Here is a 23051-nt window from a genome sequence, read left to right on the forward strand (position 1 = left end):
TCAGTGTGTGAGGCTCAGGCAATGATCCCCAAGTGCCCTAAATGCTATTTGTGTCTCTGCAGTTTTCTTCAAGGTTTCAAAGTTCTCCTCACAAAGCTCCTTGATTATTTAATTTTTTCAGCCTGTGAATGACAGAGTGGATAAGGACAAGGCTGACCCTGACTGACTGCAAGGGATCCTGAAGTCAAATCTGTTTCTATGGCTGTGCCTGGATGCAACCACAAAGCACACAGACCCAGGGACAGAGCTGGCTGTGTCCAGTGCAAGATAGAAACCTTGACCCTGGTGACAGCAAAGGTGTCTGTCCAAAGACACAGAGAGGTGGAGAGGTGGCTGGCAGAGGGTGCCCTGGAGTTCAGTTTCCTTCTGCTGCAGCTCAGGGCAAACACTCACAAAGCTTTGGCATTCTTTGGGCACAAGATCTGAGCCTGGAGAAGTCTGACTTGGTGCTGGCCCTTGGTGCAGGTTGTGGCTGAAAGATGTCTGAGTAGGGGAGATGCTGGACACAGCTCCTGTGATCCAGGAGAGCTCCAAGGCTCTGGCTTTAGGCTCACTGTTGTTACAGGTGGAGATCCTTGACTTTCATAAGGTGTTTCTCTGAGCTGGAGAACCTTGGATGCTGAATCATCCTGGGATCTTTTGCCACTTGCATAGACCCTGAAGGTTTTGACCTCCAAAGTTTTCTCTCACCTCCCTGTTGGCTGTGATCCAAGCACAGATGCACTGAGCTGGCAGGAGGTGACAAACCCCCAAGCCACAGGGAGAGCAGTGCAAGGCTGGGAGAGCGAGGGTGCAGCACACCAAGGACACCTCTCAAGACTCTCTCTCTGTCCTGATCCATCCCTGGCTTACCCTGGGCTAGTTCATGGCCTAGGCAAGGGGAGCCAAGGGGCCCAGACCTGCAGAGCCTGTGGCTCCTTCTTCAGGCATAGGTGAATGTTACAACTCCCCTTTCCCACAGCCTATCCCCACTCAGCTCACTGTTGCATCTTGATTTGAACAGGAGCTCTTCTCCCCACTTGCCTTTCCCATCAGCCTCAAGGATGCAACACTTGGTTCTTTTTCACTCCCAGCCTTTCTCATATGGTTTGGTTGCACATCTCATCACCTCCAGGACCTCACACAGACATGAAGGCCATCTCAACATTTCATTACCATTCCCTTTTGGGGTTCTTATAGATTGATTCTATGGCAAACTAAGTCATTGATCAGCATGGATCTACAGGCTGCAGCCCAGGCTCTGGTTCTCTCTGGGCTGCAAGTGCTCACTGCTGGCTCCTGTTGAGCTTCTCATCCACCAGCAACCCCAGGGCCTTTTCTTTATGGTTGCTCTCAAGCCAGTCCCTGCCCAGCCTATATCAGGATCCATGTATGTGGTCTCTGTGCACAGTGTCCTGTGGGGTGCATGGGTGTTGTTTTCAGGACTGTCCGTGGAACCCCAAATACAAAACCCAGTTATGGGTTTGGTCATGGTGAAGTTACACCAACAACCTGAATTTGGTTGGGCTGTTGTGTTACAATCTTTGTGCTCTGGGTTGGTAAAATGGGAGTAGAAGATTCTCATTTCATTTGGTTCCTGGTGAGTAGATCCATTGACTCCCTGCATCCAGTCTGCATTTGCTCTTCTGCCATGGATTGCAGTTGAGCCACCTGAGGAGAGCTGCCCCAGCCCCAGGCAGGTTTGCTGTACCTTTCATTTCCATGGAAAACAAGAGAGAGCTTAGCCTGCCTTGTTCTGTGGGGTTTCAGCACTTCCAGTGGATCTCAGCAGCACCTGGTCCCCAGGAGCTTGTGCTTGGCCCATGGTGAGTGTCCTTACTGCAAGGAAGGGGAAGAGAGGAGTGGACAAGTGGTGGTGGTGGTGGTGCTGCTGGTGTCTGCCCAACTGATCCATGCAGTGAGGACAGAGTCTGCTCTCAGCACTGGCTTGGTCACAAATCCAAAGCACAGCACCAGAGGAGCTGTTGTGAAGAAAATTGACTTCATCACAACCAAACCAGGACAATCTTCTCCCCATTCCATACCCTTAACAGCATGCTCAAGTCTGACACTATCCAATACCTCCTTATTTACTACCACCCCCTTTCTACCCTGTGATTTCTCCACAGACATCATCATTCCCTTAGTCTATGACCACCCCTGTCAAATGTCCACAGAATGTCCCTAGAGCTCATCTGGTGCATGGCTTTGGTTCTGTCTGGTCACTCAGGCTCACAGGATGTTAGGAGTCGGAAGGCACCTCCAGAGATCATCAAGTCCAGGTATTTGTATTGGTCAGCCTGTGCTCCTGAGCCATGAGCTCACTTAGGGCCCATGTCCTGTCCCAGAGCAGAGATCCAGGCCTTTCCACTGCTAGCTCCATTGGTAAGGGCAAGTCCCTCTTTTTTCTTTCCAGGGCAGTCCATCCTTGGCCTTACTCCTACTGTCTGCTGTCTCACACCATCTCTGCTGTCCACAGGAGTATAATGGGTTGGGGCAAACCCCCTCCCCACCACGGGCAGAAATAACGACTCAGACAAACAGATTGTGAAAGTGATGGAGAGTTTAAATAGAAAGCAGTGAGTGTGTGCAGAGAGCCAGAAGTGCAGTGACAAGAGAAACCCCAAAGCAGACCCAGAAACATCCCATCCCCACCTGAGGGTGCACCCAAGAGCCCCAGGGCTCCTCCTTCTGCCCCCACCACTGCTAGGCTAGTCTCAGCTGGCCAGATCTGAGACTGCCCATCCCCCCCCACCCTGTGGCCTTGGGCCTAGCCAGGCCCATGGCCGGGAGACATCTCCCCCAGTTACCAGGTGGTGGAGAGGAAGGAAAAGAGGAAGTGCCAGACCCTGCCATGGATTTTATAGTGGTGCAGGAATTATGGTAGGAAATACCTAATTTCCTGTGCCCACCCACTGGGCTGGACTTCTGCACACAGGAAACACCCCCGTAGCAGAGGGCACCCAGCCCAAACTATGACAATAGTGTAAGGGATCGGGAGGTGGGAGGGATGAGGAACTGTCCTGCTGCACCAGTGGAAAGGTATTGTGAGAAATGCAGTAACAGATGGAGAATCTGTAGATTTTCCTGTACATGCATCTCCTGTGGTATTAGAAGGTTGACAAAGAATATGGCAATCTCTGGGCTGGAAAATGTTACAAGAAGCTAAACAAGCCATAGCTACCTATAGGTTAAAGTCAGGATACACAACTGCTGTAATTGATCATTTGTTTTCAGCACACTTGTTAACCCCATATGACACACACATGGTGGAAAATACTCTGTTAACACCACATCAGAGCTTGTGATTTCTAGGGCCACAAGACCCTAGTGCAGAAACAATTGCAATTAGGCCATACCTTACTAGCCACTCTCCCCTCAACCCCCCCTTTTTCTGGTTCGACTCTAGTCTACCAAAGCTCTGTTCTGATTTGAAGCAACAGTGCTGATTTCATCATTTCTGATTTTAATGTGTTTCAGAGATTTGTTATTTAGAGTTTTGCTAAGCTTTACTAGTAAGCATAATGAATAGTATTTGGTATTTACAGGTACTTAATACATAGTAGTTATAGTAAGGTGTAAGCACTTAGTAATGAGTTCACATTGTAAGATTTTCTTTTGGTTCGAACATTCTTGGTTGTGTGCCTCGGCATTGCAAAGGAGCTCCAGGTAATATAGTTAAGGTTTGTAGTAAATAGGTATTAGTTTTTAAAAGTATTCTTTAACTAATGGAACATCTTTCTATTTCCTTCTTAGACACTGACTAGGAAAAAAAAAAGGAAAAAATATGAAATAAGTAAAAAAAAGTGTATACAAAAATTGTAAGATTTAAAAAAAATTAGATGCAAAAAATACAATAAAAATAACAAAAAAATTTAGATACAAAAAATGAAGTACAAAACAACAAAATAATAACAATAATAATAAAAAAATTAAAATTTAAAATATTTTAAATAAAAAACCAATTTAACAGAATAATTTCAAAACAAACAAACAAACAAAAACCCATAACTAACAAAAAATAACTATTAACAAAAACCATAAGGATTATTAACAAAAAAAAGAAGGATTACTAAGATTTAAAATTAAAAATAAGGACAAAAAATTAAATACAAAAAAGGTTGAAAAACAGGAAAAAAGAGAAAAAAATGAATTAAATGAAAAAAAAATTAAAAAGTAGATTACAAAATAAAATGATGTAAAAATAATTAAAAATAATTATATAAAATATAAATCAAGAAAATATCAAGAAACATTAAAAATAAATTTTAAAAAGTTAGATTAAAAAAAAAAATTACACCCCCAAAAATTTTAAATTCTAGACAAAAAAATACAAAAGAAAAATATTAAAAAGGCATATTTTAAAAATTAATTAAATTAAAAATTAGATTAAAAATAAAAAATAACAAAAATAATTTAAAATAACATTTACAATTTTAAAATAAAAAGAATAAAAAATAAAAATTAAATTTGCAATTCTATTAAAAATAAAATAAAAATAATAAAAACAAAACCATTTTAAAAAAAAGATTAAATAAAAAATTAAGAAATTTTTAAGTTATTATAATTTTTAAAAAATGAAATAAAAATATTAGACATTTAAAAACATAGATGAAACATACAAAAATTAATTAAAATATTTTAAAAAATATAATATAAAAAATTAAAAAATATAAAAATTGTGTTTAAAAAAGATTAAAAATTAAGAAAAAATGTTAAAAGAAATTTTTTAAAATTAATTAAAGTAAAAATTAAAATTAAAAAATAGAATTTAAAAAATTTTAAAAATAAAACTCAAGAAGAAAAAAATAGTTTAAAAATATATCAAGAAAAAGTCAACAACAACAAAAAAGATTTTTTAAAAAGGGTTTTATAGCTAAGGGTTTTTAGTGACGACGGAGATTGGAATCAATACGGCTGACCAATATGACCGAGTATCGATCTTTTATTGTTCCAGTATTGCAGGCCTATGGCGCAGGCCTATGGTGTGAGTATAGCACAGTAAAGTAAAGCATGGAAGAAGAAGGGATAGGAAAGGCAGAAGTGTGAAGCAAGGGAATTTCTACAACTTATATAAACTCGGAGTGCCTTGTTGGCATGGCCTCATTGGTTCCCTAGGAGTGACCACACATCACACCATTATAGATTATTGGTCCAACTACTGATGACACGCAAGGTTTGTTGATGCAGGTGCATGTCCTGCTGTCCCAAGATAACTTGCTGTGTTTATGGCTACCAGCGTCTTGTTTTAGTTACATGCTGCAGGCACAGCACTGTTTGGTACACTGGTAGCTGGCTCTGCACTTATGCTGAGCATGGCCTACCACCATGTCAGGCCAGATTGCTCACACATGGTGGTAAACCATGCTCAGCATAAGTGCAGAAGAGGCTAGCAGTGTAGCAAAAGAGTGCTGTGCCTGCAGCATGTAACTAAAGCAGGGCACTGGTAGCTATAAACACAGAGAGTTATCTGGGAATAACAGGACACACACCTGCAGCAACAACCTCGCGTGGCATTAGTAGTGTGACCAATAATCTATAACAGTAGGATGTGTGGTCACTTGTGGGCACCAATGAAGCTATGCCAATGATGCTCTCTGAGTCTGTATAAGCTGCTGAGGTTCCCTTAATACACACTATGCTATGCTACACTCAACAAACAATGCTAGATCATGTTGGTCATCTGTATTGACTCTGTTCACCATCGCCAACAGCCAACTATTAAATATTAATAACAGGCATAACAGGACTCCTTCCCAGTACAGACTGTGCCCACTCCCAGGAAGGGCTACACCACCTGAAGCCTTCCAACCACTCATCTGTGTCTCTTTTCCGTACAACCTATATTCCCTTTCCCACTCCCTGACAGACAGGGTGCCACCCCAGTACAAACTGTATGCCTGTTCCTTGGAGCTCGAGGTTTTGGTGTGCCCTATCCCCAGTCAGAAAGGCACCACAGCATCTGGGAGGAACCATTCCAAATACTCTGGGATAGAGCAGACCCTGCACACAGGGAAGAAGGCCAACTGCAGCTGGGCTGTGGCAGGAGGAGTCTGCTTACCCAGACACAGGAATTGTCCTCCCCCAGACTCCTCACTGCTGTGGCCACATCTGGATGCTTGGTGTCTAGATGTGGGGTTCTGCAGTCTGACAGAGCAGGGAGGAACTTCAGAGACTGCAGAGGAGATCTGCCAGGATGGGGTTGACATCTCTGTGGATGAGGCTGAGGGCCCTGGGCTGCTTCAGCCTGCTGACGCTCAGGGCACTGCCACAGCAGTGTGCACATGGCTGAAGGGTGGTTTCAGAGAGGATGGAGCTCTTCTGGGGAGTGGAGAGAGACCAAAAGCTTCACAAAGTGCAGCTTGAAAGCTTCAGAGAGGATGGAGCTCTTCTAGGGAGAGGGAAGAGACCACAACCTCCACAAAGTGCAGCTTGGAACGCTCAGAGTGGAGAGGAGGCCAAAGAAATGTCCCTCAAAGGGCAGAGCTGCTATGCATGAGGCCATCCAGAGGTGTCAGGAAATGGCAGGGAGAGATGAGACAGCTCAGGGAAGCAATGGAAATGGCAGGGGGAGAGCTGGGTGGAGAGGCAAGATTGGTGTCAGCAGCCTGAAGGGAAAGAGGAGCAGGCATGGGACAGAGGATGCAGTAGGGATGGCCAAGGGCTCTAGCAAGGCTGAGAGGCCCAACAGGACCAGGGTCTTTGTCCCCTTGGCTCTGGCACTTGCCTCTGCCATCAAGGCCTGTGAGGAGAAACTTGGCTTTGAGGCTTTGAGGTTCTTCTATTGCAAGGGCAGTGGTCAGGGCTTGGCCTTTCTGCTTCCTAGACCAAAAGCAAGTTTTTCTGCCCTGCACTTTGCCTTTGTCTCCCTGCAATCCTGGCCTCTACCAAGCTGCTCTAAGGAGTCCCTGGGGAGCCTTTGTCAGTAACAAGCCTCAGTGAGGCCAATCAGTGCTTCAAGGTACTTTGGAGTTTGCTTCTGACTTGGACTTGTTGAGAGGCTTCTTGGCAGTACCTTGGCAGAGTCTCCTGGCAGTACCTAAGGATGATGTAATCAGCCCCAAATACTCCATGGGGCTCATTAAATACTGCTGAACCTCTAATTCTTGCCAAGGTTTCTGCAGCTAATTGGAGAGGTTTTTAGTGCACAAAGCATCTGATAAAAAGTATTTTTAAAGGTACATTTCATTCCTTTTCAGCAGGAGTTGTCTCTTTGCAAGCAAACCACAGCAAAACCTGACAAGGTCCTACCCTGGTCACTGCTCACCCTCACTCCCCACTGCCCCCAGCAGAGCCCTGAGCCACAGGTGAGGGACAGCATCTGCCTTGCCAGGGGCTGGGGTGCAGGACTTGTCCCTTTGGATCAATGAAACCCCTCCAGGTTTCCTCAGCAGCAGAGCCACCTTTAGCTGCTTGTCTTGACCTGGCAGCACTGCCTCAGTTCTCTGATCTCCCCACAGCCTGGAGTTGCTTCAGTGCCTCCAGTGGTGCTTCCCTTGCATCCACTGTCTCCTTCTGCTTTAACCAGACCCAGGGGACACTTTCCCAGTATGCTTCATTGGGACCAGTAAAGAGTAGAAGGAACTTCAGAGTTTGAATCTGACTTTGACTTCTGGAGAGGTTTCATCAGCTTCCTCTCAGTCCCTGAGGTTTACAGGGCAACAAAAGCTACCAGAGGAGTTATTAAAACACCATGGGCTGGTCCTCTGCCACCCTATTGGGCTGGACTCCTGGGCTGGTAGGAGCTGCTGGCAAGCAGGCAGCACTGCAGAGAGAGAGATCTGGCCAGGAGCAGCTGCTCTGCACAGCACAGCCGGGCTGAGGACACTGCCAGAGGATCTCAGGGAGATGAGGAAGGCAGAGAGAGCTTCAAGGTGGCCAGGACTGGGAGGATGACTGAGAGCTGCAGTCACTGCAGTCACTGACACAGTGAGGCTGCGGGTGCAGGACACTGCAGCTGTAGTTCCTGCAGGCATCTCCATCTCTGCAGCTGATGCTCAGCTGAAGGCTCCTGGAGTGTGCACACAGAAGGAGGACCAAAGCCCTTCAGTTCCATCCTGTGAGCAGCAGTGAGCAGAGCTGGGTAAGGAGAAGGCTTCACCCCCAGCCCCTCTGCCTTTCTCTCTTCCCTTCCCTGTCTCTGCAGCACTGCAGGCCTGCTCCCTGTTTCTCCACCTCTCCATGGGACTCTTGTTCTCTGGGACTGGGGTGTTGGTCACTTTCTGTTCTGACTCCAAAGGAATCGTCATGGCAATTCTGCATCCCTGCTGCACTTGAAGCTGTGATGAACTGTGCCATTTTTTGGTAGTGATGAGACTGAGCTGATCCATTCTTCCTGAAGCTCAGGGACAGGGGTTACAATGAGGCTGAGAGAAATGTGCACTAACTTGTCACTGCCTTTCCCTCCTTGGACAGGTCTCCATGGCCAGAGGCAGCAGATGGCCAACAGCAGCTCCAGCACCCACTTCCTCCTCCTGCCATTCACGGGCACAGGGCACCTGCAGCTCCTGCACTTCTGCCTCTTCCTGGCCATCTACCTGGCTGCCCTGCTGGGCAATGGCCTCATCATCACCACCATAGCCTGGGACCACCACCTCCACACCCCCATGTACTTCTTCCTCCTCAACCTCGCCCTCCTTGACCTGGGTGCCATCTCCACCACTGTGCCAAAATCCATGGCCAATTCCCTGAGGGACACCAGGGACATCTCCTACGCAGGATGTGTTGCTCAGGTCTTTCTCTTTCTCTGTTTCATTTCATCAGAGTACTCTCTCCTCACCACCATGTCCTACGATCGCTACGTTGCCATCTGCAGACCCCTGCACTATGAGACCCTCCTGGGCAGCAGAGTTTGTCTCCACCTGGCAGCTGCTGCCTGGGGCTGTGGCTTTCTCTATGCTGTGCTGCACACAGCCAATACATTTTCCCTGCCCCTCTGCCAGGGCAATGCTCTAGACCAGTTCTTCTGTGAAGTGCTCCAGATCTTTAAGCTCTCCTGCTCCACATCCTACCTCAGGGAACTTTGGCTTATTGTGGCCAGTGCCTGTTTATTCTCTGTCCTTTTTGTGTTCATTGTGTTGTCCTATGTGCAGATCTTCAGGGCAGTGCTGAGGATCCCCTCTCAACAGGGACGCCACAAAGCCTTTGCCACCTGCCTCCCTCACCTGGCTGTGGTCTCCCTGTTTCTCAGCACTGTAATCTTTGCCTACCTGAAGCCCACTTCTATCTCGTCCCCATCCCTGGATCTGGTGCTTGCAGTTCTCTACTCAGTGGTTCCTCCAGCAGTCAACCCTCTCATCTACAGCCTGAGGAACCAAGAGCTGAAGGATGCCCTGAGGAAAATGATCACTAGATGCTTTCAGGAGGAATAAACTCTTTGTCTTCTCCTGCAGAGCAGTTCTGTTGTCACTCACAGTCTGGTTTCTCTCTTTTTGGCTGCTGCTGGTGCTGTTCCCCTTGTGAGAATGTTGTTTCCCCACCAGAGTCTTTCTTCAGACCATTTCTGATTCAATGCTGGCCTGTCTGCTGTGACCCAGAGACTGCAGACAGGAGCAGCTGTGCTCCCTGGGTGTGTAACATGCAAGGAAGAATTCTTCTGATCTAGAAGTTCATAACAGAGACAGAGGCGTCTGGTAAAACTTGATTTGAATAAAGAGAGAGAATAGAAGAATAGAAGAATAGAAGAATACATAGAATAAACCAGGTTGGAAGAGACCTTCAAGATCATCGCGTCCAACCCATCAACCAATCCAACTCCGCCCAAGCAACTAACCCACAGCACCAAGTACCCCGTCAAGTCTTCTCCTAAAAACCTCCAGTGATGGTGACTCCACCACCTCCCCAGGCAGCCCATTCCAATGTGCAATCACTCTTTCTGTATAGAACTTTTTTCTAACATCCAGCCTGTATCTCCCCTGGCGCAGCCTGAGACTGTGTCCTCTTGTTCTGGTACTGCTTGCCTGGGAGAAGAGACCAACATCCGTCTGTCTACAACCTCCCTTCAGGTAGTTGTAGAGAGTAATAAGGTCACCCCTCAGTCTCCTCTTCTCCAGGCTAAGCAACCCCAGCTCCCTCAGCCTCTCCTCATAGGGCTTATGTTCCAAACCCCTCACCAACTTTGTTGCTCTTCTCTGGACTCGTTCCAGCAAGTCAACATCCTTCCTAAAATGAGGGGCCCAGAACTGGACACAGTACTCGAGGTGCGGCCTAACCAGTGCAGTGTACAGGGGCAGAATGACCTCCCTGCTCCTACTGGCCACACTGTTCCTGATGCAGGCCAGGATGCCATTGGCCCTCTTAGCTGCCTGGGCACACTGCAGGCTCATGTTCAGTCTACCGTCGACCAGCACCCCCAGGTCCCTCTCAGCCTGACTGCTCTCCAGCCACTCTGACCCCAGCCTGTAGCTCTGCATGGGGTTGCTGTGGCCAATGTGCAGAACCCGGCACTTGGATGTGTTAAATCTCATGCCATTGGACTCTGCCCAACTGCCCAGCCTGTCGAGGTCCCTCTGCAGAGCCTCTCTACCCTCCAGCAGATCAACTCCTGCGCCCAGCTTGGTGTCGTCAGCAAATTTGCTGATGATGGACTCGATGCCCTCGTCCAGATCATCAATAAAGATGTTAAAGAGCAAGGGGCCCAGTACTGATCCCTGGGGCACACCACTGGTGACTGGCTGCCAGCTGGATGTGGCACCATTCACTACCACTCTCTGGGCTCGGCCCTCCAGCCAGTTCCTAACCCATCTCAGTGTGCTCCCATCCAAGCCATGGGCTGACAGCTTGGCCAGGAGTTTGCTATGGGGAACGGTGTCAAAGGCCTTGCTGAGGTCCAGGTAGACTACATCCACAGGCCTCCCCACATCCACCAGGCGGGTCACCTGATCATAGAAGGAGATCAGGTTGGTCAGGCAGGACCTGCCCTTCCTAAACCCATGCTGGCTGGGCCTGATCCCTTGGCCATCCTCTAAGTGTTGCGTGATTGCACTCAGGATGACCTGCTCCATAATCTTTCCTGGCACTGAGGTCAGGCTGACAGGCCTGTAATTCCCTGGCTCATCCAACCGGCCCTTCTTGTGGATGGGTACCACGTTGGCCAGCTTCCAGTCAGCTGGGATCTCTCCAGTGAGCCAGGACTGATGAAAAATAATGGAGAGTGGCTTGGCCAGCTCATCTGCCAGCTCTCTCAGCACCTTAGGATGGATCCCATCTGGTCCCATGGACTTGTGGGGGTCCAAGCTGCTGAGGAGAGCTCCTATCACTTGCTCATGGAACACAGGGAAACCATGCAGCTCCCTGGCTCCCTCTGCCAGTTCTGCAGGCCAGCTGTCTGGTAGACGTTCTTTCCAGCTAGTAAAAACTGAGGTAAAGAAGGTGTTAAGTACCTCTGCCTTTTCCTCATCCTGTGTTACAACATTTCCTTCCATGTCAACCAAGGAGTGGAGGTTGTCCCTGCCCTTCCTCTTGCTATTAATATATTTATAGAAGGACTTTTTGTTGTCCTTCACATCAGAGGCCAGTTTAAGTTCCAAATATGCTTTTGCCTCCCTAATTTTCCTCCTACATGCCCTAGCAACCTCTTTAAACATTCCATGGGTTGCCTCACCTTTCTTCCAAAGATTATACACCCTCTTTTTTTCCCTTAGTTCAATTAAAAGTTCATTACACAGCCAGGCTGGCCGTCTGCCCCGGCGGCTCCTCTTCCGGCACATTGGCACAGCCTGCTCCTGAGCCTTCATCAGCTCTTTCTTGAAGCAGGTCCAGCCCTCCTGGACCCCTTTATTTTTAAGGGCTTTCTCCCAAGGAACCCTCTGAATTATTTCCTTGAGCAACCTGAAGTCCGCCCTCCGGAAGTCCAGAGTGGAGGTCTTCTTGCTGGCCCTCTTAGCTTGACTGAATACTGAAAATTCTATTATTTCATGGTCACTGGCCCCTAAACAGCCTCCGACCACCACATCACCCACCAGCCCTTCCCTGTTGGTGAAGAGGAGGTCAAGCATAGCCTTGCCCCTGGTAGGCTCACGCAGCACCTGGGATAAGAAGCTGTCCTCTATGCAGTCTAAGAACCTCCTAGACTGCCTCCTCTCTGCTGTGTTGAGATCCCAGCAGATGTCAGGCAGGTTGAAGTCGCCCATAAGGACAAGGTCAGAGTCCACAGGACAAGGTCAGAGTCCACAGGACAATTCCCTGTGGGGTCTCTCTCATTGCTGAAGGCACAGCTCCCCTTTCATCCTCCATTTCTGGATGCAGATTTCCCTCTCCCTTTCCCCACTGGCTCAGGTACTCAGGATTTAGTCTTTCCCCAAATCCCTGCTCCATATCCCCCTTCACACGAACCCTCCCTGCTTCATACATCCTATCTTCATTTAAATCAGGTTCTCCACTTCTCTGGGTGGAGAAGTTAATATTCAGTAGTCTGTTAAGCCTGTGCTCTGGCTGCCCTGAGCAAACTGATCCCTGGATGTTTCAGAAGCAATAAACTTTGTCTTCTCCTGCAGGGCAGTTCTGATGTCACTCAGTGTAGGCCCAGCCTAACTGCTTGAGTTGTGGCTGCTGCTGGGGCTGTTCCCCTTGGGAGAATGTTGTTCCCACACAAATGTCTTTCTTCAGACCATTTCTGGCTCAGTGTTGTCCTGTCTGCTGTGACTCAGAGGCTGCAGACATGAGGAGCTGTGCTCTCTGTGTTCAACGCAATAAAAGACCTTGCAGGGACTTGTTTCTCTGAGCTCCTTCCTCCAAGGCTCCTTCCTCTAAGGCCTCTCCTGCTGAGCCTCTGTGCTGGGGCAAGGCCTGAGTGCTCTGGCAGCTTGGGCATTTTGCTGCTGTGTGGTAGTGCTGGGCCTGCAGGCAGGGAGAGTCCAGGGCTGCTTCTGGGACAGAGCTGCTCCAGAGTAGCACTGCCATCAAAACAGGAGGTGTCCTCATGCCTTCATACCCCAACCCCCTCCCATTACACACTGCACCTAGTCAGAGTCCATACTGGATACCCTGACCCCCTTCCAGTATAGACTCAGTCCAAACATGGTTCCTTTGTTGCCTCCCAGTACAGATGTGGCCTCATCCCAATAATAACTGGATCCTACTGTCCTCTAGCTCTGCAGCCTGGGTTCCATCTCAGCACAGAATGTATTCCCTGACTCCCTTCCCAGCACCATCTGCATCCATTCCAGTACAAACTGCACACCCTCATGCCCTCCCAGTACAGTCTGTGACCTGTCCCAGTCCAACCAGGATCCCTTTCATCCCTCCAGGTACATATTAGTCCTTGTCCCAATAAAAAGTGGAACCCCTTATGCCCTCCCATTACAGCGTGGACCCTGTTCCAGTACAAGATGCATTCCGTGACTCCCTCTCCATATAGACTGGGCCCTGTCCAAGTACAAACTGGTGTCCTGATCCCATCCCAGTATAGTCCAAGACCTGTCCCAGAAACTAGTATAGTCCAGGACATGTTCCAGAAACAGGATCCAATGGCATCACCCAGTACAGACTGGGGACCATGCCAGTGCATACTGCATCTCCTGATCTCCTCCCAGTACAGACATGGGCAAAGTTGAAGCTCTGGCCCCCTTCCACTATCCACTCCCAGGCAGACTGGGCCCCATACCAGTACAATCTGAGTCACCTGGCCACATCGCAGTACAGTCTGGGACTCATACCAGTACATACTGGGTTCCTTTAAACCCTCTTCTATGGGTGACACCATCCTGGGGTTGGGTTGCAAGAACCCTGCCAGGTTTGTCCCAGGGGACAAAAGAAACCTGTTCCTAGTGGATCTGTTTTCTCCATCCTGGGAGGAGGGGACCCCGAGACTAAATCAGTCTGTGTCTCACCTACTTCCTGTCCAGAAAGACTAACCCTAACCCTAACCGAACTCTAACCAAACCCTAAACCTAACCCTATCCATAACCCTAACCCCAAACTTAACCCTAATCGACCCCAACCCTAACCCAAACTTAACCCTAAACCTAACCCTAAACCTGACCCTAACCCTAATGGACCCTAACCCTAACCCTAACCCTAACCCTAACCCTAACCCTAACCCTAACCCTAACCCTAATCCTAACCCCTAACCCTAACCCAATCCAGCAAGACTATAATGGCAAGACCATGGCAGCCATGAGCTCTTTTTGCTCCTGCCTTGCCTGGTTGAAAGGACCCACAGCTGCTGCTGGCTTCCTGGTTCTGCCACGTGCTCAGGCCTTATCCTCTCCCTGCCGCATCCACGCTTCTCTACAGGACTGAACTCCACATGCACCGAGGGAGATACAAGGCCATCCACATTTGGGGTTGCTTATTCTCCTATTCACCCTTATTCCTTACCCTTGTATGTCCCCCCTGTTATTGCTATAGACATATTTTGTTTAAAAATTTACTTCTACTTCCAAACTGACTCCGGGTTGTTTACTTTTTTTGGTAGATTAAACTCCAGGTAAGGCTTAAACCACCACAATATTTTGGCACTCCAACGCCAGCACTTTGGAAAGAAAGGATTGGAAGCAGTGATGTTGATCTTGAAGACTCTTGAAGATCTTGAGGAAGAAGTTCTTCACCATGAGAGTGGTGAAGCCCTGGAATGGGTTGTCCAGGGAGGTAGTTGAGGCCTCATCCCTGGAGGTGTTTAAGACCAGGCTGGATGAGGCTCTGGCCAGCCTGATCTAGCGTGAGGTGTCCCTGCCCATGGCAGGGGGGTTGGAACTAGATGATCCTTGTGGTTCCTTCCAACTCTGACTGATTCTATGAGTCTATGACTCTAATGTTCCAAGCCTTCAGACAGGTTTTTGGCTGGATTTTTTGGACCCATGTCACGTGGTTTGGTTAATGACAGAGATGCTGCTTAACGGGATGCTGCTTTCACCTGGAGGGGAGGACCGTACCAATGGAATGGGTTGCCTCAGGGCTGGGTCCATAGCTCAACCATCTGCCATGAGGTGACCCAGACTGCCTTAGAGAATGGTGGAGCCCCTGAGCACCTGCAGTTCATTGATGACATAATTGTATGGGATGAGACAGCAGAGGAAGTTTATCAGAAGGGTGAGAGGATAATCAATATCTTGTTGGAGGCTGGCTTTGCCATCAAGAGAAGCAAGGTGAAAGAGCCTGCCAGGGAGATCCAGTTCCTGGGTGTCAGAAGGCAAGATGGCTGTTGCCACATCCCTCTGGAGGTGGTGAACAGGGTAGCCACTCTGGTGCAGCCCATGAACAAGAAAGAGACACAGTCCTTTCTGGGGCTTGTGGGCTTCTGGAAAATGCACATTCCTGGGTACAGCAAATTGTGAAGCCTCTCTTCCATGTAACAAGGAAGAAAAATGATTTTGTGTGGGGACCTGAGCAGCAGGTAACATTCAAGCAGATGAAACGAGAGGTGGTTCAGGCTATGGGTCTGGGACCTGTACCAACTGGAGCAGAGATCAAGAATGTGTTGTACACTGTGGCCGGTGAGAATGGTCCTACGTGGAGCTTATGGCAGAAGGCTCCTGGTGAAGCCAGGGGCAGGCCCCTAGGTTTCTGGAGGAAGGGCTACAAAGGCTCCGAGGCCAACTACAGCGCAACAGAGAAGGAAATCCTAGCTGCCTATGAGGGTGTCCGGGCTGCCTCTGAGGTCATTGGGACTGAGTCACCACTATTTCTAGCTCCAAGGCTTCCAGTCCTCAGCTGGATGTTCAAAGGGAGGGGCTAAAGCCCACATCATGCCACAGATGCCACCTGCAGGAAGTGGATGGCCCTGATAACTCAGCGAGCTCAGATGGGGAGCTTTGAACATCCTGGCATAGTGGAAGTGATCAGCAACTGGCCAGAGGGTGCTGACTTGGGAATGCCACCAGAGCAGACAGTGAGCTGTGCTGAGGAGGCTCCCCCATACAATGATCTCCCTGACAATGAGAAGGGCTATGCTCTATTTACAGATGGGTCCTGCTGGCTTGTAAGCAGCAAGAGGAGATGGAAGGCAGCTGTCTGGAGCCCGACAAGGCAAGTGGCGGAAGCAAGGGATGGAGAAGGCGAATCCAGTCAGTACACAGAGGGAAAAGCTGTCCAGCTGGCCAAGGATATAGTGGAACAAAAGAACTCTCTACTGACTCCTGGATGGTAGCCAATGCCTTGTGGGGGTGGCTGAAGGAATGGAGGAGGAATGGGTGGCAGAGGAAAGGGAAGCCTCTTTGGGCCGCTGAGCTGTGGCAAGACATTGCTGCCCACCTGGACAGGCTGCCAATAAAGGTACGGCACATGGCTGCACACATCCCCAAGAGCAGAGCCACAGAGGAGCACAAGCACAACCACCAAGCAGATCTGGCTGCTAAAATCTCCCAAATAGCCTTGGCCTGGGAACACAAGGGTGAGCTGTTCTTAGCTCGCTGGGCCCATGACACTTCTGGCCACCAAGGGAGAGATGCCACATCCCGGTGGGCTGGGGACAGATCAGTGGACATCTCTCTGGAGGCCATCTCACAGGGTATCCATGAGTGTGACATCTGTGCTGCCATCAAGCAGGCCAAGTGCATGAAGCCTCTGTGGTATGTGGGGAGATGGTCGAAATGTAAGTACGGAGAGGCCTGGCAGATCGACTCCATCACCCTTCCTGGGTCTCACAGTGGCAAACAGCACCTACTGACCATGGTGGAGGCAAGTACAGGGTGGCTGGAGACCTACCCAGCACCTCATGCCGCTGCTCACAACACCATCCTGGGCCTAGAGAGACATGTCCTGTGGAGACATGGCACCCCTGGGAGGATTGAATGGGACAATGGAAGCCACTTCAAGAACCATCTGCTAAGGGACTGGGCAAAGGAACATGGCATTGAGTGGATTTACCACATCCCATACCATGCACCAGCTGTGGGGAAGGTTGAGCGCTCAAGGCCTGTGCCCAGTTTGGCCTCATCCCCAAAGGAGCTGCAGAGGCCCTGAGTCAGAAGGTGCAGGGAGATTATGATGACATTGCACAGTGCTGGCCCAAGGGCTTGCCCTGAGGACTCTGCCAGGAGGCTGCCAGGAGGACTCTGCCCTGGTGACTTTTGGGCTTGATCCACCACCCACCTTCCCACCCAACACTTCATCCATTCCTTCAATCTTGCTGTCAGCAGTCTGGCTCTACAGAGACCATGGGAGACCGTTGCAAAGCCCTGGATAAGGTCCAGGCACACAATATCCCCTTCTTGCCCTTACCTAGACAGGTTTGATGATCTCTCTCTTGTCCTGCAAGGGCCTGCAGATGCCTGCAGAAGTGTCTGATCTATCACTTTTGACCCAGCACCATGACTGTGCTGAGGGTGACCAGCCTGGAGTTTGCCTCAGCCTCTTTCTTGGCCTTCCTGAAGATGCCTTTTCCAAGGAGCCAGAACCTCTCTGATGGCTCTGTGCACATTTCAGGGCTCAGCCCTTGAAGGGTGATGTGAGCAGACAGCAACATTTGCAATGAGCCTCTGCAGGACACCTGAGAAGAATCTCCCTGGGGCAGGGAGGTTTGTGCTGCAGTCACCCACAGAAATGTCAGAGCTCTGTCAGGTGTCCACACCTGAGCTGGCCTCATGAACTGCTTCTGAACCTCAGGATGTTCAGAGTCTTTCCCCATCCCTCACACAGGCTCTGCACTGCAGCAGGCAGAGTGTCCCTGGCCTCCTGCTGCCCCTGCCAGTGGCTGGGAGGCTCCTCACTCCTCCAATGCCTTGGTACCCCAGCAACAGATGATAGTGTTTGTGCTCACTCAGGTTCCTCTCACCCCACACACCATGGCCATGCTTGCATCTCATCTGTGCAATGCCAGCAGCCACTGCTGACCTCCTGATCCTGTGACCTGCAACTGGGGGACAAAGAAATTTTGCAAGCTGGGATGAGAGACCAAGGGTGGAAATGGTGGTGGTGCGTACCTAGAGCAGGATGATTACCCTGGGACAGCTTCCCCAGGCTGTGCAGTGAACAGAGACACAGATCAGAGCCTGCTCTGTTGCTCCTTCAGGCCTCTGGCAGGAGGCCTCTCTGTGCCAGGACAGTGCTGTGTGCCCCAGCCCTGCTGTGGTCGTTTGAGGCTGTGCCTTTAAGAACAAACACTGCTGGAACACACTGGCTAATGTTTTTGGTACTAGAACCAAAACATTCTGATATTCTAAACGAATTTCATTGGTTGATAAACAAAAATTCAGCTTTAGATTGTGAAGCGGTTGGAAAATTTTTTCCTCAGTTCAGTTCGGTTTGGGAGTTGGGGGAGTTTGGTGTTTCAGCCTGTTCTCCCTGCCTGCTTCTTCTGCGAACTGCTGGACTTGGCCTTCAGATAAGCAAACACTAATCCTGCATGGGCTTTTGAAGCTTGCTAACAACTCTTTTCCTTAGTAACTTGCCTTTCTCTCTCTCTAACCCCTTTTTGGGGAAAAAGGGAGGTAAGGGGGGGAGAGAGAGGGGGTTCCAAAGAGGGAGGGATTTTTGTTGTGTTATTTGTCTTTGCTGTGTATTTCTGTGTATATATTGTAAATACCTGTATATATTGTGTTATATATAACCTGCTTTCCATATATGCTTGTAAATATATAGCTTTTGCTCTTCGACTGAGTTAGCTGTGGTTTCTTACTCTGTGGAGGAGGGAGAGCTAAGCCCTCTCTCAACCTACCACATTTATTGGCTGCCCAACTCGGGGCTTGCTGACAAATTAGTTTGATTTATTGCTTGCTTAAGTCGAACGAGCAAACATGAAGGTGTTTTGGCTTTTTGAGCGTCTGTTCTTCTCGGTCTTTGGTGTATTGATCTACAAGTATTGCCTGGGTATGATTATCGATAAGATAGGTAAATATATAATGCAAAAATTATATTTGTGGTTTAAGTACAAGATTCGGCTTCTGTATGATCAGTGCCTGGAATTCTTTTATGTTAAAAAGTACAGGAATGTTACATCTAGCACACTCCCTATTGAGATAAAAGAGTTTAAGATTCCGCTCGGTGAAAGGGTAATTTTAAGTGATGGCTGGGATCCAAAGCTGATTTTCTTGATGTGTGTAGTCCTGCTGCTGGTGATAAGTAATGTGTATTTGCTAGTGACACTGTACCGGGAGAGAAAAGTTTATAAGGCATGTTTTGTTATTAGACGGAGGACAAAGAGACGAAAACGCCACCCTAGCTCTGTTTCAGGAACATCCAGTGAGGATGATAATGGAGAATCTGTGTCAGTTAAAGATAAAGCTAAAAAGTCAATCGGCAAGGCAGCTCTGAATAGCAATGGTGATGATTCTGGCAAGCAGCCAGGGGCTACAGTAGCCCCAAACATGGCGGCTCCTGTGTCCCAGGCAGCCACCATTAACGAGGCAAAGTCATTTCCTCCTTCTTCCATGGCAGGAGCGGAAGCGTCCTCCAAAGCAACTAATCTGTCTCAAAGCTTATCAGCTTCTGATAATAAGGCAGCTGGAAACCCAAACACAGCTCCAGTAAAGCAAGTAGCAGTTTTAACAACAAGGAAGGGTAAGACTAAAGCTGATTCAGGAGCTGACGGGGATGCACAGCAAGGTTCTTCTGCTGGGGAGGAAGAAAAAATTTGTCTTAAAAATATAGCTGAGTTATTGAGATCATCAGAGGATCGAGATGCATCTCTTGGTAGGACAGCAGCTAGTGGTGGTGCTTCTCAGCTTAAAGGGATCCTTGAGAGGTTGTTGGGACCACAAGTTGAGGAACAGGAGGCAGAGGAGCAAGAACAAGATGACATAACCGACTGCTCTTCACCACGTGAGGAGCTTAGAAATGTGAGAAAAGACTATCTCAGAGCAGATAAGGAGCCAGTTCTCGCTTGGCTTGGTAGATGTTATGATACAGGTGCTCCAGCTCTAATGGTTGGAGACAAGTCAGCAGCCCAGCTAGGAACTCTCTCGAAGGATAATGGAATAGATAGACATCTAGGCAAGGCTCTCGGTAAGGTTAATCTGTGGATACGCCTTCTAATGGCGGTTCTCATGAGATACCCTTCCCGAGATGATCTTCCATGGAATCCTAAGCCCTGGACTACCATAGATGAGGGAATCAAGCGTCTGAGAGAATTTGCTGTTAGAGAGGTACTCTATGGTGAACATGAATCTCTGAATCCTGATGATGTTCCTGTAGGAAATGGTCTTGCTAAAAAGCTCATCAAGCTTGCTCCTTCTAATTATGCAAACATTCTGGCAAGCAGAATTGTAGCAAGAAATTATGGTGGAGCTCCTCTTACGGTTGGCCAATTCACTGATCAATTGAGACAATTGGATGATAGCATGACACGTGTTTCTTTGGTTTCAGCCATTGAAACTCTGTCTGGAAAACTGGAGAATTGCATGAAAGAGCTGAAGGATGAATTTAAAAACACCATCTCCCAATTGGCACAAAGAGATGATTCCAATTCTTCCTCCAGGTGGGTACAGGTTTCATCTGTGAGGAATAGACATCCTCCAAGGAGGTCATTCCAAAACAGATCAAACCAAAACAGACCACCAAGGCAGTCACGTAGGACTATTTGGATTACCCTGCGTGATCAGTTTGGTGAGAACATGAACAGGTGGGATGGTCAACCAACTTCTAATCTTTTCAGGAGACTGAGAGAACTGCAAAGTGGCAGAACCCGAGGTAGCAATACCAGAAGGGTAGCTGTTACTTCTACAGTTCCCCAGGACAACTCTAGTAGCTCCAACAGTGGCTCCAGTTCTAACACTGCACAGTGTGCTCGTTGCACCTGTGGACATGTTCCCCATAACTAGGGGTGCCCTGCCTCCCGCCAGGGGGAGGAGAGGGGTAATACAGATAACAGAATCTATTGGGATGTGTACATCCAGTGGCCTGGCACTTCACACTTTCAGAAGTACACGGCCTTGGTTGACACAGGAGCTCAGTGCACCATATTGCCATCAAATTATCAGGGATCAGAGTCCATAACTATTCTGGGAGTCACTGGTGGATCTCAAGAGTTAAGTAAAGTGGAGGTTAATATAAGCTTAACTGGTAAACAATGGAAAAAGCATACAGTTGTGACCGGACCTGATGCACCTTGTATTTTGGGAATTGATTTTCTGAGAGAAGGGCGTTTCAAAGACCCTAAAGGTTACAAATGGGCTTTTGGAGTAGCTTCTGTAGAAATTGATGGACAAAAACTGAAGCTGTCTGCTAGACCTGAGCTTTCTGATGAATCTGCAGTTGTGGGACAACACAAGATTCAGGACATTAAGTTGCCGGTTGCTTCTCGGACTGTGCATCACAGACAATACAGAACCAACCGTGACTCTTTGTTGCCCATTCAGAATCTGATTCATCAGTTGGAGAGTCAGAAAGTCATCAGCAAAACTCATTCACCTTTCAACAGTCCAGTGTGGCCTGTGCGAAAGCCGAATGGAGACTGGCGTCTGACAGTGGACTACCGAGCCCTGAATGAAGTAACTCCGCCTATGAGTGCAGCAGTACCAGACATGATGGAACTCCAGTATGAGCTGGAATCCAAAGAGGCCAAATGGTATGCTACCATAGACATTGCTAATGCCTTCTTCTCTATTCCCATAGCAGAGGAATGCAGACCTCAGTTTGCTTTCACCTGGAGAGGAATCCAGTACACTTTCAACAGACTGCCAATGGGCTGGATCCACAGCTCCAGCATCTGTCATGCAGTAATCCATGATGCTCTGGAGGAAGGTGGTGCTCCAGAACACATCCAGTTCATCGATGGTATCATCGTCTGGGGTAAAACTGCTGAGGAAGTCTTCGAGAAAGGTAACAAAATCATGGACATTCTCCTGAATGCAGGTTTTGCCATCAAGAGAGACAAAGTGAAAGGTCCTACCACAGAGATCCAGTTTCTGGGAGTGCAGTGGCAGGATGGACGCCGACACATTCCAGTGGATGTGGTAAATAGAGTCTCTACCATGGCAAATCCCACGAACAAGCAAGAAACTCTACGTTTCTTGGGGATAGTGGGATTTTGGAGACTACACATTCCTGGATACAGTCAGATTGTGAAACCTCTGTATGATGTGACTCGAAAGAGGAACAGTTTCCACTGGGGACCTGAACAACAAGCAGCCTTTGACCAGATAAAGCAAGAAGTAGTCCAAGCAGTGGGTCTGGGACCTGTGCGAGATGGTCCAGACATTAAGAACATTTTGTACACGGCTGCAGGTGACAATGGTCCAACCTGGTGCTTGTGGCAAAAAGCTCCAGGTGAGACACGTGGACGACCTCTTGGTTTCTGGAGTCGAGGTTACAGAGGTTCAGAGGCTAATTACACTCCAACAGAGAAAGAGATTCTAGCTGCCTATGAAGGAGTGAAAGCAGCTTCTGAAGTAATTGGAACTGAGTCACAACTTCTCTTAGCTCCCAGATTGCCAGTTTTGAATTGGATGTTCAAAGGCAAAGGTTCCACACCACATCATGCCACAGATTCCACCTGGTCTAAGTGGATGGCCCTGATAACACAGAGAGCTCGAATGGGAAATCTTGAAAGACCTGGTCTGGTGGAGGTGATCTCAAGTTGGCCTGAAGATACCAACTGTGCTAAACCTCCAGAGGAGAGAGTAACTCGTGCTGAGGAAGCTCCTCCTTACAATGACCTTTCTGATGATGAAAAGAAATATGCTTTGTTCACAGACGGTTCCTGTTGTCTCGTCGGGAACAAGCGAAGGTGGAAGCCTGCCGTGTGGAGTCCAACACGCCGAGTTGCAGAGGCGAAGGATGGAGAAGGAGAATCCAGTCAGTTTGCAGAGGTAAAAGCTGTCCAGCTAGCTCTCGACGTGGCTGAACGTGAGAGATGGCCAAAGCTTTATCTCTACACCGACTCATGGATGGTAGCCAATGCTCTATGGGGTTGGCTAAAGAACTGGAAAAAGAATGGCTGGCAGAGGAAAGGAAAACCCATCTGGGCAGCTGAACTGTGGCAAGACATTGCTGATCGAATCGAGAGAATTCCAGTGAAAGTGAGACACATTGATGCTCACATTCCCAAGAGCAAAGCTACTGAGGAACAGCAGCACAACCATCAGGCAGATTTAGCTGCAAGAGTTTCTCAAGTAGACAAGGACTCTGAACTTGATCTCGACTGGAAACACCGAGGTGAGATATTCTTAGCTCGGTGGGCTCACGATTCGTCAGGA

The 23051-nt window shown here is 48.5% G+C and overlaps 1 protein-coding gene across 1 annotated transcript; it reads left to right on the top strand.

The window, feature by feature from the left end:
* The first annotated feature begins 8390 nt into the window (after positions 1 to 8390).
* On the top strand, positions 8391 to 9350 carry LOC128899804 (olfactory receptor 14A16-like). Its single transcript, XM_054179506.1, has one exon. The coding sequence runs from the start codon at positions 8418 to 8420 to the stop codon at positions 9348 to 9350; it is 933 nt and encodes a 310-aa protein (XP_054035481.1). The 5' UTR covers positions 8391 to 8417.
* The last annotated feature ends 13701 nt before the right edge of the window (positions 9351 to 23051 follow it).

The sequence above is a fragment of the Dryobates pubescens genome, unplaced genomic scaffold (assembly GCF_014839835.1).
Source record: "Dryobates pubescens isolate bDryPub1 unplaced genomic scaffold, bDryPub1.pri scaffold_71_arrow_ctg1, whole genome shotgun sequence".
NCBI classification, from domain to species: Eukaryota; Metazoa; Chordata; class Aves; order Piciformes; family Picidae; genus Dryobates; species Dryobates pubescens.